Source organism: Microtus ochrogaster, chromosome 2, assembly GCF_000317375.1.
Source record: "Microtus ochrogaster isolate Prairie Vole_2 chromosome 2, MicOch1.0, whole genome shotgun sequence".
Lineage (NCBI taxonomy): Eukaryota > Metazoa > Chordata > Mammalia > Rodentia > Cricetidae > Microtus > Microtus ochrogaster.
This window is the reverse complement of record NC_022010.1, coordinates 48,978,896-48,998,873: the sequence shown is the minus strand read 5'-3', so window position 1 is coordinate 48,998,873 and position 19,978 is coordinate 48,978,896. Positions and strand designations below refer to the sequence as shown.

General features: G+C 42.8%; 1 protein-coding gene across 2 annotated transcripts in view; it reads right to left on the bottom strand.

Annotated features, from left to right (window-relative positions):
* Gsk3b (glycogen synthase kinase 3 beta) overlaps positions 1-16,336 on the bottom strand; it is a 147,697-nt gene extending 131,361 nt beyond the window's left edge. The window contains exon 1 of one of the 2 annotated variants that reach the window (XM_005344973.3): positions 15,267-16,336. In XM_005344973.3, coding sequence (XP_005345030.1) covers positions 15,267-15,354 — 88 coding nt within the window. In that variant the 5' untranslated portion in view covers positions 15,355-16,336. The remainder of the gene's footprint in view (positions 1-15,266) is intronic. The other variant, XM_005344974.2, reaches the window with a different exon arrangement.
* Positions 16,337-19,978: the final 3,642 nt, after the last annotated feature.

Here is a 19,978-nt window from a genome sequence, read left to right as displayed (position 1 = left end):
GAATGGTTAGGGAGAAGGGGAGGTCTTTGAAACATCAAAGGAGAGAACACACAACAAAGATAACTTAGCACAGTACAATTTCATCTTAACTGGGGCAATCACAGCAAGGATGCATCTAACAAGCAGAGTAATAGGAATATCAACATATAAATTAGCAGTTGTGCTAAAATATGGAGAGAAACCATTACCCTTACAGTAAGCACCCTTTGAAGAACAAAATTTTCTTAACCTTTGGCAATACAAAATTTCAAAAGAAACAAAAAAACACGACTAAAAAGACTTGAAACAATGAAGTGCTTTTAACCCATATTTTTTACTTGAATAGCATGAACTAATTCTTGAACAAAAGTTTAAGCCTGCACTATTCAGTATAATAACCACTGTAGCTACTCAAAATTAGTAATTAAGTGTGAAAAACTAGGCTATAAAGATTTAGTATGAAAAATAAATGTAATAATTTTCATAATTATGTTGAAACATTTTAATGTACAGAGTTAAAAACATAAACACATAAATTTATGTCTTTTTTATGTGACCCATAGAAAATTTCAAGTTGCCTACATGATTTACTTTTGTGGCTTACTGTAGGGGAAGCCCCAGCCAATCACCTTGCTTGTAGGGCGGGGTCCCCTGAGGATATTTTTTTACTAATAAATATTGCGGGTGTGCTCCCCCCTTCCCTTCTACTTTCCTGTTCTCAGCGGGAACCTCGGTTCCGTAAGTCTTTTCCTTATTAAAGCTGAATATTTTATTATAATTTATGTCTGCCGTTCATTTACGCCATTACAGCTTACACAACTCTAAACACTAATATTAGTATTCTTCAGATTTCTATGCTTACTTCATGTTACCAAGGTAAGTGTGATGGCGATTTTTGGTTGTTAACTTGACAACATCTGGAATTAACTAAAACCGAAAAGTGGCAAGACACACCTGTGAGGGATTTTTGCTTGATGTGAAGTGGGACGATCCCTTCTAATCCAGCTCTTTGAGGTAATGGGAAGACACACTTCTAACCTGAGCCACACCCTCTGCTGGAAGCCCATATGAGGACAGGGAAGAAGGAAGCTTTTGCTCTTTGCCTGTTTGCCCTCATCTTGCTTGCAAGTCCATCCCTTCACTGGCATGAGAGCCCGTACTACTTTGGGATTCCAGCATACACTGAAAAACAGCTGAGACATAAAGTCTCATGGCTGAACCACTACTGGATTCTTGGACCTTCCGTTCATAGGCTGCCATCATTGGACTAGCTGGACTGCAGCCTCTAAGTCATTCAAACTGTCTTTCTATATATAAAGAGAAAGATTCATTCTTTAAGTTTTGTTACCCTTGTGAGACCTAATACAGACTTTGATACCATAAGTGGTTCTAGAGCAACAGAAGTGTTAAGGATGAATCTTTTAAGCATCTGAAATAGGTTTTCCAATTTCCTGATGCCAACAGTTACTGTGCTTGGAGAATACTGAAAGCCTATGGTGCGAACTATTTTTACAAACTAAGGAGACAAATGCATTTGATTATACTAATTCACCGATTGTGAGAGGCAATGAATTTGGTGACTCTGGATATAAAATGTTTGACAACTTGTAGAAAAATAAGGAAAATGATAATGCTAGTAGGTTGCTCCTAGACTGACAAAGGAAAAGAACCATCAACTTCTAGTTCATCTCAGGATGCCGCATCTCAGGACAAGAATGAACTCAGCGATAAGACTGCCGGGGCTTCAAATGTGCATAAACAGTCTAAAGGTTTCTAAGTATGCCCTAGAAGAGAATCTTCTCTACAGCAGCCACAGAGCTCAAGTTGCAGAAAATAAAACTAAATATAAGATTGGCTGAGTTACAGCAAAAGTTTAAGTCCCAGCCTTGGAGAATGCTGGAGATTTGGGGCATTTACTGGTAAAAACTAGGATCCTGTAACTTGGGATGGGGCTGTATGGGAGTTTTAAGCTGAGCACTTTTGGGTTTATCTCACCTAAGGAAGTCGTCTCTCCACCCTTAGCAGATGATGTAGTCCCACCTCCCACTGTCGGAAATATTGCCCTTTTTACCTCTGACTGAGAAAATTAATCTTTCATTCTCTCCTAGACCAACAGTGACTTGCTGTAGGAGGTGCCAGGCAAGACAATACTGATGTCCCCCAGGGCTCACCAATAGTTGCCTCTAGATCTAACTAGACTTAATTAAGATTAAGCAGGTCCTAGAGGGGAGATAGAAAGTATGTATAGTCCATGAGGAGGTGTGCTATACTACTAAATAGCTTAATGCGCTTTCTAATTCATTCCAGCAAAGTCTGGGGGGAATGTGTGAGAATGAGTTTTAAGGGCTTGGGATAACGGTGAAAGGAACATAAAACTAGATCAGGTTGAATTTATTGATAAGGGCTCACTGAGTTAAGATTCTAAGTTTAATATGAAAGTTTCCACACTTAAAAAAAGGTGATCAAAGTTTGCCTGAATAGTTGACTGAAGTTAAACATAGAAGGGGCTATGGACTTCCTCCCCAAGACTAAGAAAAGTCACTGAGGCCAGTCATGTGTCAGGGGTGTGCCTGAACAGAGGCCTAGAGAGGCCAATGCATGAAGCTGTGAAGGTGAAGTCTCCATTGCGTTGGAGAATCCAAGATATCAGAGATGCCAGAATCATGTGATACCTGCCAAAGAGAGCTGCTAACAGGGAACGGGACCAGCGCAAGAGAAAGAAGACTGTTGTAGTCAACTAAGCTGAATGGAGTTGGAGATCTGAAGAGCATTTTGACATCAGACATGAAGATGTAGAGTTTAGAGTTTGATCAGTTGGTTTCAGTCTTGTTTTTATATAGTAAATTTCCTCACTGTGGAAATTTGGAACATTAATGTATATCCTGTGCCACTATATGTTGAAAATATATGGGATTTTTTTATTTTGATTTTATAGGGGATTACAGTCAGGAGCTTGCATGCATCTCAGAAGAGACTTTGAACAATGTCTTAAAATGTTGTTGAGACTATGATGGACTATGGAGACTTTTTAAGTAGGACTGAATATATTTTGCATTATGATACTGTTGCAAGCTTATGGGGACCAGAGTGGTCAGTTTGAATGTAATTGGCCCCCATAAATTCATAGGGAGTGGCACTATTAGAAAGTGTGGCTTTGCTGGAGTGGCCTTGTTGGAGGAAGTGTGTCACTCTGGAGGTGGGCTTTAAGGTTTCCCATGCCCAGTATCACAGACCACTTCCTGTTCCCTTCTGATCAAGATGTAGCCAGCATTATATCTGCCCGTACATTGCCATGCTCCCTGCCATGATGATAATGGGTGGAACCTCTGAACTGTAAGTGATCCACCAGAAATAAATGTGCCCCCTTAGAATAGAGTTGCTGTGGTCATGGTCACAAAAATAGAAACCCTAAAATCTTGGCCCATGAACCTTTTTCCAGACTTGAGAGTTCGTAGACCCAGAATCCCTTGAATGAAGGGGTGACCACGTCCTGTCCATCCACTACCACCATCCCCATCCAAGGACCTTGTTAAAATACTGTGGTGGCTTGAATACCAATAGCCCCCATGGGCTTATATATTTGAATGCTTAGTCATCAGGGAATGGCATTACTTAGTAGGTGTGTGTAGATATGGTCTTGTTAGAGAAGTATGTCACTGAGGGTGGGCTTTGAGGTAGCAAAACACCCAAGCCAGGACTGTTGGTTCTCTTCTTCTGCTGCCTGACGATCCGGATGTAGAACTCGCAGCCACTTCTTTCTCCAACACCATGTTTGCCTGCATGCTGCCATGCTCCCATCATGATGATAATGGACTAAACCTCTGAAACGGTAAGCCAGACCCAATTAAAAGCTTTCTCTTCTAAGAGTTGCTGTGGAACTGGACAGTAGTAGTGCACACCTTTAGTCCCAGCATTTGAGAGGCAGAGAAACCCTATCTTGAAAAATCAAAAGAGGAAAAAAAATAATAATAAAAAAAATAAAGTTGCATGGTTATGGTGCCTCATCTCTTCACAGCAACAAAACACTAAGACAAGTATCTAAAAGTTTTACTGTTAGCCTTTCTCCAGTCCTTTCCAAGAAGTGTGTAATTTTCTTTGGGGCTAAACAGTTGTGAGGTAAAGGGCAGGACAGAAACCCCAACAAACAAGCAGGTCCAGCCCATCCATGTTACAGAATGGCACCCACGTGGATAACTGCATCCACATAAAGCCTGAAAAGCTTAGGAAAGAGTAAAGCATTTTGGTTTTAAAATGCCAGTTTTCTGGGCCTTCCTGCCAGGTAAAACTCTGACTCTTTCAAGCAGGCGGTCCGGAAGGATACACTGTTGCAGCTTGCTTCCTGGCAAGGACCTTGAAACACCATAGAGCTATGAAAAAAAACTTCTCCATATTCCTTAGCAAATTAAAGACCCATGTGGTCAAAAAAAAGAGATATATACAGTAAAGAGAGATTCAAAGAGGAAAAACTTCTAAATGGTTTACACTGTTAAAAATATATACAGGCTAAAGGTTAAAGTTCTCAGAGAAGGAAGGAAGGAAGGAAGGAAGGAAGGAAGGAAGGAAGGAAGGAAGGAAGGAAGGAAGGAAGGAAGGAAGGCAGCCAGCCAGCCAGCCTGGGAGGCAGAGACAGACGGATCTCTGTGAGTTCAACGATAGCCTGGTTTACAGAGGGAGTTCCAGGACAAAGATATACAGAGAACCTGTCTCAAAAAGCCAAAAGTTAAAAGTAAAAATAAAAGAAATAAGAGGTTAAAATAAAACCACGTAAAGATGGAAAATACACAGAGAATCTTGATACTGTATGTTATTATGCTCTCTTTAAATTGTTTAAATGCTGAGGAAGGAGCAACAGCTGCTAAAAGATATTTGCTTATAAATGCTGTTGAATTAATCCAAGATAGATATTTTGGAAATACCTTGGCTTCAAAATTGAAGTCAAAATGTATGTTACTTTGGAGAAGAGATTTTGCTTTTGTTTCCACAAAAAATGAGAGGCTGTGGATTTATTCAGAGTTAAGAAAAAAGTTTTTATCAAGGAAGATCACCTGAGAAATCTCCGGCAGGAACAGATGGCCCAGATGTCTGAGTTCTTCATCCAGAACAGGTGTAAGACTGTTGCCTGAGATGATCAAGACTCACAGGATACTTCAGTCAGTACTTGTTCTTAACTCTAAATTTTCTTTAGGTCCCCATAAGATTATCAGCGCCCCCAACCAACTGGAAGTAGCCTGGAATACTATGCCCACATTCCCCCGAAAAAATGGATTATGGATATCTTTCTTTTTTTTAAAAAAAAAAAAAAAAAGAGGGGGAAGTGGTACAGGAGAATTGTCTTTATTTTGTCCATCATGTTTTAAATAAACGCTGATTGGCCAGGCAGGATATATAGGTGGGAAAACCAGACAGGAAGTAGAAATGATGTAATGAGAACAGGAGAATTCTGGGAAGGAGGAAGTTGATTACTCCCACTCCTACCCAGACCACCAAGGATGTGATCTGCCACACTGAAAAAAGGTACTGAGCCACATGGCTAACATAAATCAGAAATATGGGTTCATCAAGATGTAAGAGTTAGCCAGTGAGAGGCTAGAGCTAATGAGCCAATCAGCTTTATAATTTATGGAGACCTATGTGTGATTTTCTTTGGGGCTAAACAGTTGTGAGGTAAAGGGCGGGACAGAAACCCCAACAAATAAGCAGGCCCAGCCCATCCATGTTACACGTCAAGTAAAAGAAGCTAGATATAAAGAACACGGCAATGACAGATGTTAGTGACATGTCACATCTATAATATCAGCCTCCAAGACACTGGAGTAGTGAGGGCATGAAGATCCCACATTCCAGGACAGCCTGGACTGCAGAGTAAAACTGTGAAGGCCAAAGAGGAGCCAGGCAGAGTGGTGTATGCCTTCAGTCCAGTGGTTCTCAACCATGGGCACAGCCACTGGGCAAGGGTGTCACTTATCAGATATCCTGAATATCAGATATTTACATTACAATTCATAACAGTAGCAAAATTACAGTTATGAAGTAGCAACAATAGTTTTTGGGGGTCACCACAACATAAGGAACTGTATTAAAGAACTCAGAATCAGGAAAGCTGAGAATCACTGCTTAAGCCCAGTATTCAACAGGACATCGACAGATGGATTGAATTTGAGGCCAGGGTAGTCTACATGTTCTGGGCGGCAAGGAATACAAAGTGAGCTACTGCTTCAAAAACTACAACAAAAAAGCAAGGGTGAAGGGAGAGAAAAGATCCAGCATAGAAACCCATTTCTATGATGAAATCTAGACTAGAGTTATAGGTTAATGATTGTCTACAACAAGGAATAGATGATGCAAAGTGATCAGTAATGGACCCAAGGTTTCTTTGTGTGTGTTGGGGGGGGTGTGATAAAAAATATCTTAACATCAATTCATGGTGATGTCTGCACAACTCTATGAAATAAATACTAATAACCACTAAAATGTATACTTTCAATGGGTAAACTTTATGGTATATGGATAACATGTCAACACAGCTCTTTTCAAAAAGGAAGTGTGGGCATCACAAACTACTGCTAGATGTCTAGATAGTGAGAAAAATTCAAGTTTGACTAAAAATAATAGTTTGATTATATTATAGCCAAAGGCAGAAGGATATGAGAATGCTATCTACTATGAGAAGCCAAAGGCAATATCTAATGCTAACTTCATTTCTATTTGCCTTGAATTTGTTTCTCCTAGTACTAGAGAATGAACCAGGGCCTCACATATGCTAGACTAACAACTACTACCTAGCCATATAGCCAGTGCTCTTATTTATTTTCAGACAATGTCAGCTGCCCAAGCAGCCCTTGGATTTTCTACCCTACCTCAGTCTCCTGAGCAGTCGGGATCAGAAACTTGCACCACCAGTGCTCACTCTCATAATTTTAAAGATAAACTAAAATTATACTAATCAGCCGGGTGGTGGTAGTGGTGCACACCTTTAATTCCAGCCTGGTCGACAGAGTGAGTTCCAGGACAGGCTCCAAAGCTACAGAGAAACCCTGTCTCAAAAAAAAAAAAAAAAAAAAAAAGAAAAAAAAAACAGCTAAAATTATACTACTCAATAATATGACAAAAACTACTAGAAAAAAAGCTGTCGCAGTTAAGGCTGCATCAGAGAAGTAGGACCTGAAGGTAGAAGATCAACTTCCATTAATAGAGCCTTGCTCTGCTGCTTGATTTCTTTAAACTTCATGACTACATAACGTGAGTGTCAAACTAGAGAATGGCTGCGTAGGAGCAGAAGGAAACCATGCACTCTTAAAGAGGTTAAAGACACCAGCTTCCTTGACACTGACACACTCTGTGCCTCTGAGCACTCAAAACAGGTTTTCTTATCTAAGGTGTTAAAAAAAAAACATAAGGAAAGGCTAACTTCCTGTGTCTTCTTTACTATGAACAAAATATCTACTTCTAAAAAGACAGATGATACACTTGGCATTGCAGACACAAATACAAACAGTGGGAACCGTTTCAGACAGGCGCTGAGCACTCACGTTGGAGACTATCATTAGTATTTACCTGGAATTACCACCAAAGTACTCTCACATCTGTACTTACCTTCCCTTCTAATGGACATTCTGAGGAAAAACTTCATCATCTATTGGTTAAAAAAATATCAATTTTCTGCAGGCATCAATTTAAATATTAATTCTAATCTTTTTCTAGAGCCAGTGTTAGTTTAAATACATTTACACAAAATACAAGTCCATCACAGAAATTCATTAATCTGTAAACAGTAAAATTAACTTCAGCCGGGTGGTGGTGGCGCACGCCTTTAATCCCAGCATTCAGGAGGCAGAGGCAGGTGGATCTCTGTGAGTTCGAGGCCAGCTTGGTCTACAAGAGCTAGTTCCAGGACAGGCTCCAAGTTTACAAAGAAACCCTGTCTCGAAAAACAAAACAAAACAAAACAAAAAAAAACTTTGCTGAACATCTCTTAGATTTTTAAACCATGTTTTATGTGTTAACAAAAAAATATGAAAATAAAGCACACAACTGTCTAGGGGACAGTAATCAATTAATAATATTGTGATTAGCACATCCCATGCCTTGCTCCATGAACTTAAAGGTTCCTCCTTCCTTTCAGTTTGACTAATGCCCAGAGAGTCAAAGCTTTGAGACACCTAAAGCCACAAACACAGCTACAACTCTCACTGAATGTCAAATCTAACAGCACCACACCTAGTTCTTCAGACACTGCCTTCGAAAATTCAGAAAAGCCGAGCAATACTAAAAGGTTACACTAATCAAGAATAACACAGACTACTAGAGAAAGAAACTGCCATAGTTAAGGCTGCATCTGAGAAGTAGGACTTGGCAAGTAGATGACCAAATACATATCTGACTCAACTCAGCTACTTCAGCATGCTGCGAAGGAAATGGTTAATTAATTTAAAACCATTAACTGATTCTATAGAACAGGGGAAGCAGAGGATATCAGCTGTAAAGAGAGACCTGGTGTTAATGAAGCAAGCTAAAATGCTTACTTATATTGGCCAGTTAGCACCTACAAATTTCTCAGACATATACAAGAAAGAGTTCTTTAGCACAGTTAAGATGCTCAAATTTGGCCTAGCGATGGTGCATGCCTTTAATCCCAGCACTTGATAGACAGAGACAGGTGGATCTAAACTCGAGGCCAGCCTGGCCTACAGAGTTCCAGGATAGCGAGGGCTACATAGAGATGTCTCAAAAAAAGAGAGAGAGGGAATAGAAAAAAAAAAATAATTCTTATTAATGACTAATTTGGAGAAACACTTTCTAACATTTCCTGGGGATATAAATATAGCAGAAGCAGATTATTCATAGACTGCCAATACTATTCAACATAAACCTGTACTGACTTAATATAAACAAACAAATAAACAAAAAGGAGCCACATAGTATTTTTCCCTTTGTGCTAGCCTAAGTACTAATACTTTTTTTCAACGTAATTATAAGTAAATATTGTAACTGCTAACAGGCATACCCGAAACTAATTTCAAAAAGCTCTATGATGAAAAGTCAAATAGTCACTGCCAAATTATTTTTAACAGGCTACCCTAAAAATGTCTGGTTATAATGACCAGCTTGTTTTCCCAGCTCCTTAGGCAAGAAGATCACAAGTTCAAAGCCTGCCTGAGCTATGGGTGCACTCAAGGCCAATCAGGTCAACCTTGTCCCAGATTTTAGAAGAGTTAGGGAGGTGCTGGCTGGAGAAATAGCTTAGCAGTTAAGAGCACTGACTGCTCTTCCAGTAGACCTGAGTTCAATTACCAGCACCCACATGGTAGCTCACAACTGTCTGTAACTCCAGACTCAGGGGATCTGAAACCCATCTCTTGCCTCAGAAGGGAAGAAGACACATACGTCGCATGTATGCAGATATACATGCAGGAAAAACACCCATATACATGAAATAAATTAGCAAAGAAAAATTATTAAAAAAAAAAAAAAAAACTTAGGGCGGTGGTGGCACACACCTTTAATCCCAGCGAGTTCAAGGCCAGCCTGGTCTACACAGCTGGTTCCAGGCCAGGGCTACACAAAGAAACCCTGTCTCCAAAATCAAAACAAAAGAAAAAAAGAGTAGCTCGGCAAAGTTATTCCAAAGAGAAAGACATCATCAAAAATGCTGTGAAAATCACAGACACACACACACACACACCCACAAAAGTGTAAGATTCGACCATTTATGAACTGAAACTTGACAATTCTTCTCCAAAAGACAAGCAAAAGTGCTGCAAAAGATTTGGTAAACTCAGAACCCAAATCTACTAAGCTGTGTCTTTGTAGCTGACACCAGACCAAGTACATTACAAGACATAAGCAGCATGTCTTGGAAAGTTTACTGATTGTCAGTTAGGTTCTGATATTGACTGCTTAAAAAACAAACTAGAGCCAGGTGATGGTGTCGCACACCTTTAATCCAGCACTTGGGAGGCAGAGGCAGGCAGATCTCGTGAGTTCAATGCCAGCCTGGTCTACAAGAGCAAGTTCCAGAGTAGGCTCCAAAGCTACAGAGAAACCCTGTCTCAAAAAACAAAAGACAAACAAATAGACAAAAGAAACTAGAATAAAAACCCAACAATAAATACTAGCGTGGAATAAGTATCTTTCAAGTTATATTTTAACTCTCTGCACATTTACTGACGGAAGGGAGCACGTGTATAGAGGACAGGGGATAACTTGAGTTTTTTTCTTCCACCACGTGGTTCCTGGGATCTAACTGAGGCAAGCAATGAGAGCCTTGACCTTTTGAACCGTGCCACCAGGCTGACTCTGTAAACAGTAAGGTAATTGTAGGAAAAATGTTTCTCCTTCAACTGTCAGTTTTCCTACTCCGCACAGCAGCTTTTACATAAACATGCTTTTCTACATCATATTCACAAGTTTCAAAGGCAAATTCTATATTAATCAAGAAAGATATGTAAAACCAAAGTTAGATGCCAAGACTGCAACTTCCACATTGAAATCCCTATACCATGAAACTCTTTTTCTTCTTCAAATTATGCACAGTTTTCCTTTTTACCACTACTGAACATCCCTGAAAGATCAGGCAGAAAATGATGCTAACTGTTCCAACAACTTTATTTTCTCAGAGTGATTATGCTCTTTGCGGAACAGCGCCTGGGGAAGCAGGTTGGTCCTGTCTCAGCACCAGGTCTCACTGCTGTCACCCATGTTCCTCTGCTTCTCATTCTCCACTGGAGGTTGGAGTATCCCAAGAGGCACTGTTCTCACATCCTGTCTTTCCTCATCTCTGTCTCCCAAGCCCCAGAATCTTATTTTAAAATAATGGAAGTAAAGAAGGTCAGCCAATAAAAGTGCTCACCACCAAACCTGAGGACCTAAGTTCAGGCCTCAGCACCCACATCATGGAAGGAGAGAACTGACTCCTCTCCTCATGCACACAGACGTATGCTAAATTAAATAGATGCAATGTTTAGTAAGCAAGGGACAAAAACCAGAAATAGAAAAAAAAAAAGAACTGTGCCTCCCAGGGTCAGCATGTTTCTCGGCCCTCTCTATGCACAAAGCTCATACAATAATAGAGTCTCCCCATCTCGTAATACACTGCTTCAAGACTTTGGCTTTCCCAGTCTTGTTTACCCAAAATAAAATCTCACACCTGCAACTCAAGTCCAATATAAGAGCCTGATGAAACTGGAAGCAGGTATCATCTGAAGAGCTAGAAATACGAGAAGACACCTCATCTTCTAAATGCAGTCCCTGATCAGCCATAACAAACTGCTAGGTGTCTGGGTCCCTTTAAAGTTTCAGAGTAATGCTTGTCACTTGAACATTAGCATTCTGAAGGTGCATGCAGTGAAAGATTGTGCAAATCTTACCTAACTATCTTAATCCGCTAACAACTATGAGTCAGTCTAGCTGACAGAAGTTAAAAGCAAGGTCCCATTTTCAATCTCACACTTGAGCAATGTTTTCTCGATTAAATGGTAAAAATCAAGAAGTTAGCTAGTGAGCCAGGCATGGTGGCACATGACTTGATTCTAGGCCTTAGGAGACAGAGGCAGGTGGATCCCTATTTCTACAGAGCTAGTTCCAAGACATCCGGGCTACACAGGGAAACGATCTCAAAAAAAAAAAGGAAATAAGCTTTCCTTGAAAACTAGAAAGTATCCAAGTTGCTAACTAGTCTTTGATTTTAAAAGTGTAGTTTGACACTGCAGAATACTATGAGCTACAAATCGGTCTATCTTTCTTAATGACATTTTGTTTTGAGACAGGGTTCACCTATGCAATACTGGCTGGCCTGGAACTCACTCACTATGTAAACTAAGCTGGTCTTACTGAACTCAGTGATCTGCCTGCTGGGCACCTAGTCAAATTTCCTTCCAATAGGTCACCACAAGCACTTACTGAGAAAATTCTAATCAAAATTACCATGCACTTTCTCTATTTTCAGTAAAAGGTATTCCAAAGAAACCTGTGTATATGTTGATACTCACGTTTGTAAATCTGGATGTGGATAAAAATACTGATTTCATTACAGCAAATAAAAAGTATCTGAAATATACTTATTTAGATTTGGGATAAATATCTCAACCAAAAAAATTAGAATCAACTTTTAAATAATATTAAAAGACCATTATTATTTTACAGGCAAAATTTACCTAAGAATCATTACTTGTAAAAAAATAAATTCAAGAATGACCCAAAGATTAAGACTATATAAAATGTTTAATGTAATCCCAGGACTCCAGAGGCAAAGGTAGGTGGACCTCTGTAAATTCAAGGCCAGACAGGTCTACATAATAAGTGAGTTCCAGGACAGCCAGGGCTACAAAGACCCTGTCTCAAAGAAAAAAAAAAAGGATCTAAATATAAACTAGTTCCTGCTTTCAAATACTAACTTGACATTTGTGAGTGAAGATCAGAAACTGCAATTAACAAACTAGAAAGCTGGACATCTTTGCCGGTAACTAAGTGCTGTCTGCTGAATTTCAAGGAAACCTATTGTTCATGACATTTTTACACGTGAACTCATCTACCCTCTCATCTCAGCATTTTCTCAATTTCCCATTACAATGAACAATGAAACTCAGCGGTCAAGTCTTCCAGACCAATAACCTCAGAATTTATTTTTAACTCCTGACTCCACAAATATTCCCCTTCAGTCCAGTCCAAAAGCCCTGCCAGCTTTTCACTCACAGCCTTCAAATCTGTTCCTTTCATCCCATTTTCACATTCCCCTTCCTGACTTATAACATCATCGCAATCTCCCAGAAAGGCTTCTTATGTCTCTCCAAGTCACCTTGGAGCATCCTGTTCAGCAATCCAGTTAGTGCAGATCGCTTAGATCCCCACCCAAATTTTTATAGGCCTCTTTTGTTCTTTATTAACTAACTTTCTAAGACTCAATGCCTAGCCCCTTCTTTGCCCTCTCAGGGAACACTGGACTCTGGCTGTCCCTTCTCCCAGCACCAGAGCATGCTTCTCCATCAGTTCATGGATACCAGCACCTGTCTAGCACGGGCCATCTCTAGAAACCTTCCTGCTCCAGCCCCTTTCCCTTTGTTCCTCTGAACAACTGATTCATTTTGCAACTTTATAACCTCACAGTCATCATGTTATTGTCTTCACAGTTTTCTGAATGTGGTTCTGGGGACAAGAACGATGTCTTCTGTACCTGAGATTTTAAGAGTCCCTTTAGGAACAGCAGCACCCTAACAAATTCCTGCCTCTTTCATCTACATGTCCTTAACCTGAACGTCAAGGTTATTAAAATATATATATATATATGGGGGCTGGAGAGATGGCTCAGTGGTTAAGAGCATTGCCTGCTCTTCCAAAGGTTCTGAGTTCAATTCCCAGCAACCACATGGTGGCTCACAACCATCTGTAATGAGGTCTGGTGCAGAGTATTGTATACATAATAAATAAATAAATAAATAAATATTAATATATATATAATTAGCGTTAAGCTCTTTCGTATCAACATCTTTTTAATGTTGGCTGATAAGGTAATACAAAAATTAAAACACTTTAATTTTACTCAAATTTACTCCATCCCTAAAGAACCTCTATCAAGAATTAACAAGTTGTTTTCAAGAAAAATCCTGAAAAAATATAAAAAGTTCCCAATTTCTGGTATTTTATTCTAGCATCACACATCTCTGAAACCTAATAAATGAATGAAACCTAATAAATGAATTGCCTAGAACTAACTGCCTGGTTTAACTAACCAAAGCACACAGCACACACGGAAGCACCACCAAAAGCTCTTCTTAGGCAGCTATCATGAGGTCTTCAGAGCTGAAAATTACCCTCAAATTTTTAAAAATTCCTTTCAAATGACTCCACAAAGTGCTTAGAAAGCATGATTCTTCCCTGTAAGATGCAAATCAGCTTCCCCCTTTACATACCCTGCAGTCTAAACTAGCGAGTCACTGAAGGAAAAAGTTAACTTAACATTTCCCATTCAGCCACCTCTTTGGACTCTCAGTTTCGGGCAAGTTCCAACAGCCTACACGAACCGAAGTCTCCGGTGCAACAGAAAGGAATCGTTTCCGACTGCTTAATCAATTTCACACAACAGCACATACATTTTGACTTTTGAAAAATCTCAGTTCTCCAGTTAGCTCAGCTTCTCTCAGCAGCAAAGGGCTTTTGGGTCCTCATTCTTCCTTCTCACAGAATAAGGAAATGAGCTATTTTTGCCAGAATCTGCAAGGTTGCTGTCAAATAAGCTGTCATTAAATACCGCATAAACATCTCCACAAATAGATCCATTTAAACGCTGGATACTCAGTATATCAAACACTTCAAGAACACAGACTTTCAACGCAGATAGATCCTCCGGCAAAAGACAATGACAGATATTAATACATTTTAAATAATCCTAAAAGGGTATTCACTTGTACTCTAAAAATTAACAAGTAATGAATGCAATGACACCTCAAAATTAAACTTAAATGACAAGTCAGGGACAATTAGCACTTAACTTAGTATTTGATACAATGATACTACAATCTCAATCAAACGTTGAATCTACTTCCAAGTTACCTTTTGATTAAAACAAATTATATGGTGGCAGATTGGCCACGTCAAAACAGGAAGGTTAAGAGTTAACACATTAGACCACTTATCCAATTGAAGACAATGCACTTAGAGATGCAACTGCTGGGATATTTATCTGGGGTATTTCTCAGCTTTTACCAGTCCCTAGTAGAGGGAGGAAGGGATGCCAGCTTGCCTGCAGCGGGAATGTGGGTTACCAAGCAAGTCCATCCCCAGATTAAGAAATACTTTGTATAGTCACACGGGCAAAATGAAATATTAGGAGCCTGGGACACTTAGTATCTCTGTTTAGAACCATGATAACCTAGGCTAACTAAAATAACCTCCCTCATTCCAGAAGACACATACTCGGCAAATGTACATCATGGTTTATTAATCAAGTTTTGTCCTCCTTATTCAAAGGGATGGGCAAATGAACGCTTCCGTCGCTTTTTTGACCTGGAGGCACAGGAGCGCTTGAAAAGGCAGCGAGAAGAAAACGAGTTTCAAATTCGACCAGCCAAATAAAACTAATATTCTCTCAATTCAAGGTTAATGAGGCTGGGGAATGGGGTACGGACCTGGGAGGAGAAAAAGGAGATGCTTCGTCTCGACTCAAGGCAGGTTTTGCCCTTTTCCATTACCTCTGCTGGTTCTATCAGGTCTGTTAGTTTAAGGTCCTGGTATTTCGAGGTTTCTTATCTTAATGGTGAGGTGGAGAAAGGGTGTAAAATAAAATCGATACTCACTGCTAACTTTCATGCTACCAAAAGCTGAAGGCTGCTGCACTGGCTTGCAGCTCTCTGCAAAAGAGGTGGTTCTCGGTCGCCCCGACATGACGGCTCTTCTTGAATCACCTTTTCCTTCCTTAATCCTTTTCTTCCTTTTGTTTTATATTAGGGTGCTACGTTAATGATAAATGCAGCATTAAGTTCTCCCGCAAGAAAGAAAAAAAAAAAAAGACTCCGTCCTCTTGGCTTTTCACTCCTTTTGTATAGCTATTAAAAAAATGAGAGCGATGTATTTCTCCTTCAAGACAGATCAGTACGGATATTTAACACATAGATGATTTAGGGCTGGGGGAAAAAATACAATTCTTTCGCCTCCCTTTCGTGGGAGGGGAGAAAAAGGGTGGAGTGGAATCCTTAAAAAATATATATATATCACGTGAACGAGGGCAAATACTTGATTGAAAATAAGTACTCTGAGTATTATATTTTCCTCGGGGATTTTTTTCCGAGTCAATGAAGAAGGGAAGCGGCGGAAGGATCACGAGCCTCACGCTTGAAGAGAAGGGGGATGGGAAGGAGGGAGGAGATGGCTCGGAGATGCGACGGCAAACGCTGCGGCTCCGGCAGCAGCGGGATCCGGCGGACTGACGGCGGCGGCCGGGTGAACCGGAGGGCAGCGGAGTCGCGAGTCAGCGGCGGGCGGTGGCGGCGGCTCCTCTCCTCATTGCGCCAGGAGCAGCTGCAGGCGGTGGCTGGATCCAGCGGCCATGGCGGCGGCGGCGGCGGAGGCAGCTCCCTTCAGACCCCAGGCAGCGGCTCCTTGACTGCTCCCCATACGCCGGGGACATGGGAACCCGGCAACCGCTTCCGTCCCTCGGGGTCCCCTCCCCCGTCCGCGGCCCCGGCACGGCCGGCCTCCGCCCCTCGCTTCTGCTCAGCGGCTGCTCAGGAAGTGTCCGCGCTGTGCCCCGAGCCCGAAGCCCTGTCAGCGGCTGCAGGGCCGGCTCCTCCTCACTGCCTTCCTTCCTTTGTCACTTGGCCCAGGCGGCGGCGACGGCGGCGGCACAAGTCCGCATTCGGCCGGGTCGGGGGCTGCTCTGTGCGAGGCGCGCCGTCTGCGCAGCCGCCTAGCCCTTCCCCACTCCCCCTCCCCCTTCCTACTCGTCCTCCGCCTCCTTCCTCCCCCACCCAGCCTTACACCGCCCAGCGCCCCGCCGCCCGCGTAACAGGCGTCTGGGAATCGCCCGCCGAGCCCGCTCCCGCCAGCTTCGGCTAGGAAGCCGAAGCCCAAACCGGAACCAATCAAAGACGTCGTTTGCTTGCGGCTCCTGCCGGAAAAAGCCGAGCGGCCTGAATAACCAATGAGAAAACGCCGCCGGGAGACCACGCCCCAGCAACGAGGAATGCCGACGGCAGCCGAAGCGAAGGAAGGTGGAATCGCCTCGCTCCGTGGCTGGCTGGAGACGAGATTCGACAATAGCAACAGTGGCCAATCAGAACGGCCGGCCCGCAGGGAAAAGCCTGAAGAGTTAAGGACGGCGAAACTCCCGAGTCGGGGGAGGAACTGCACGGCTGGGCGCCGCGCCCGTCTCCTCATTGGCTGAACAACTCCGCTGGGCGTGTACCTTTCTCCGTGATTGGTGAAGAGACGGGGGCTTCCGAGGACATCCGGCCAGTCAGAACTTCCCCTCCCTCTTTGAGGTGGGGAGAAGAAGAAAGCGGAGGGAGGGCGTCTATAAACTGCCATCTTATTGGTCTGCAGCGTCGAACTAAAGCGTGGGGGGGGGGGCGGTGAGGAGGGGAATGAGGGGTGCGCCAAGGCGAGAAAGGAGGGTGTAGGGGGCCCGTGGCCGCAGCCAATGGGTGCTCACTGCCGTGCCATCGCAAGACCTAGCTGCAGTGGGATTGGCCTCGGGTTGTCCTTAGAGCGGGCGGACGGGCTGACTGGTCGGCCAGCGTCTGCTCCCCGACAGGACTCTCGTGCAGGCTGTGCAGCCGGTGTGAAAGTGCTGCGGTCGCGGACTGCACTCGGAGCGCTCGAGCGGGGCGAGGGGCCGTCCCCATCCCCCGGAGCTCGGTGGGGCGCGCCTAGGCGCGTGCTGAGCATCTGAGCCTCTGCCCCCCCCAAAGGCTTAGGGCCGCCGTGGCTTGGGGGTCGAACCCTCTGGCGCTCAAATAGGAACAAAGCGTCCAGAGAGGCAGCGCCTCTGGGCAGCCGCGCCCGCCCATCGCGGGGAGACCGCTGCTAACACGGGGGCCCTTTGCGGCAGGCGCAAGCAGCCAGGCCCGACCTTCTGGAAACGCCCCCGAGAGATGAGCTCATGCTAGATGCGCGCGCTCCTTGGGCGCCACTGCCCAGCTCAAAAGCAACCCCGAAAACAGGTGAGGGGAAATGTGGTCAGACCCAGTTACCCCGAAGCCTCCGAGGAAGCGCGAGTCAGAATCAGTTTTTCGTCTTTTAGGTGATCTGCACACTGCTGCTTAAGTAGGTTTCACACGTAGTCCAGCGTCCATTGTTTTACAAGGGAACAATTGCCTTGGTCCATCCGAGAGCTGTGTGGTATGGCTACAATGACTAGAGTAAATTAGAGTGGACACTCGCAACCCGGATTGGAATCCCATGATGCTTGTAATATCCACCTGCATAGTCATCTCTTTCTGTTCCGATGCTATCTCCAGAAAGCACATGTAAAAGTACACGTACTTGATCAGATTACCTAGCTGTTGCTTTAAAATCTGATGAGGGACTTGGGTCAGAACAAAGTAAGCTTTGATGGGAAACGGTAAAGGTCTGGATAGTGTTTGCAGACTCAGATGTCTACAGAGAGCTTGATAACGCGGATGATTGAGACTGGCCTGGTAGAAGACAATGGGAATGTTAGGCGATGTGGAAACGGGTGTATCCATCCATGCCCTTCAGGAGAGCAGCTGCTCAGCTTTAGCAGATTATTGCCTTATAGGAACGTTGGTCCACCACTGAGATAATCGTATTCTCCTTTTTTGTTACTAAAACCTTAACGTTGGGTTTTTCTATGAGATCTTTAAATCTTAAGTGTTGGCCACCAGAATGTCAAAACCGTGTAGACCAAAGGAAAATCCCGGAAAACGTGCCCAAGAGGCAATCAATTTGTAAAGTCATCCCTTAGCATAGTTTTGATAGCCTAAGAGCGGTAGAGGCTCTTGCTCTTCACAATTAAAATAGAATATAAGGTCACTGGATGCCATGGGGAGGGTAAAGAATGTTGCCAAGCAAACGCCTTGCTTGGCAACTTTCTCATTTGAATGGTGCCTCCCCCGTGCTATTATGAAAAAAAAGACCTTTGCCACTGTTCCTAAAATGCTTCTATGCAAAACTTTAAATCCTTCCTGCCTAATTATACCAACAGCAAAGTAAATAACAAATGCTTAGTTTATAGAAACTGGCAGCATGGCTATTCTTATATATAGAACTAGTACAAAAATAGTCTACCTTAAGGTTAGGATTAGTAACTTTTCTGTTGCCTCCACATATTTTTAACTCGTGGGTTTTAAATCTGCCCAAGGTTTCCCTTTTCACAGGGAAGAAAAAAAATACACATTCCAGTCCACAAATAGGACTTGGGGAAGGAAAAGTTTACTTAATAAAACAGGGAATGACCGGGTGTGGTGACACACACTTTTAATAGTTCTGCAGAGGCAGGTAGCTCTCTGAGTTCAAGAGCAGCCTTGTCTACATAATGAGTTCCAGGCAGGGGTGGAAGGGCATGGAGACCACAAAAAATATTGAAACTTAATATTCAGCCGTGGTTTTCTGAATCTTAACACCTCTTACTTTACCTCCCTATATGGTGGGAACTCCTGGGCATAGTATTAGTGTACCCAGATAACGCTTTCAAATATTTTTGTACGCACTATCTCACATAAAAAAATAATTTTTTTTACAGTGATGGGCATGCCAGGGAAACACTACCACTGAGCTACACCCCAGCCTGCCACTTAAATAAAGTGTTATTTTCAGATTGAGTCAACCGAGGTCTTGAAAGGTGGCTCATTTTCCCAGGATCCACAGAGTTTTCACATCCCTTCTTCTTAGCCTCCACGGTTCTCTACTCCACAGCTCTCTCCTGACACAGTCCCCACGTCCCCTAGGGTCTGGTAAAGGACTTTACAAGCCTGATTACCTAAATTGCATCCCCAGAATCCATCTGACAGTGGAAGGAGAAGACCAAGTCCATGACATTACCCTCTGGCCTCCACATGAATACACCGTGGCACACACCACTCCCAATAATAATAATAAAGGACAGGTCTCTCACTAAACCAAGAGCTCACCAATATGGCTAAACTGGCTGGCCATTGACCTCTGAGAAGCCACCTGCCTGTACCCCAGCTTTAATGTGGGTTCTAGAAATCTGAACTTGGGTCCTCATGCTTGCACTTTACCCACTGAGTCAGATCCTCAACCCTAAAATACCTAATTTTATTTTCTTAATTATTTTATGATTCAATGTGTATGGGTGTTTCCTCTGTATGCTTGTCTGTGCTTGGTGCCTACAGATCTATCATCAGATCACCTGGACCTGAAGTTACTGACAGTTGTGAGCTGCCATGTAGGTGTTGAGCAGTCAGTGTTTTGGGGTTTTTTGTTTTGTTTTCTAGACAGGGTTTTTCAGTGTATCAGTCCTAGCTATCCTGGAACTAGCTCTTGTAGACCAAGCTGGCCTCGAACTCACAGAGATCCGCTTGCCTCT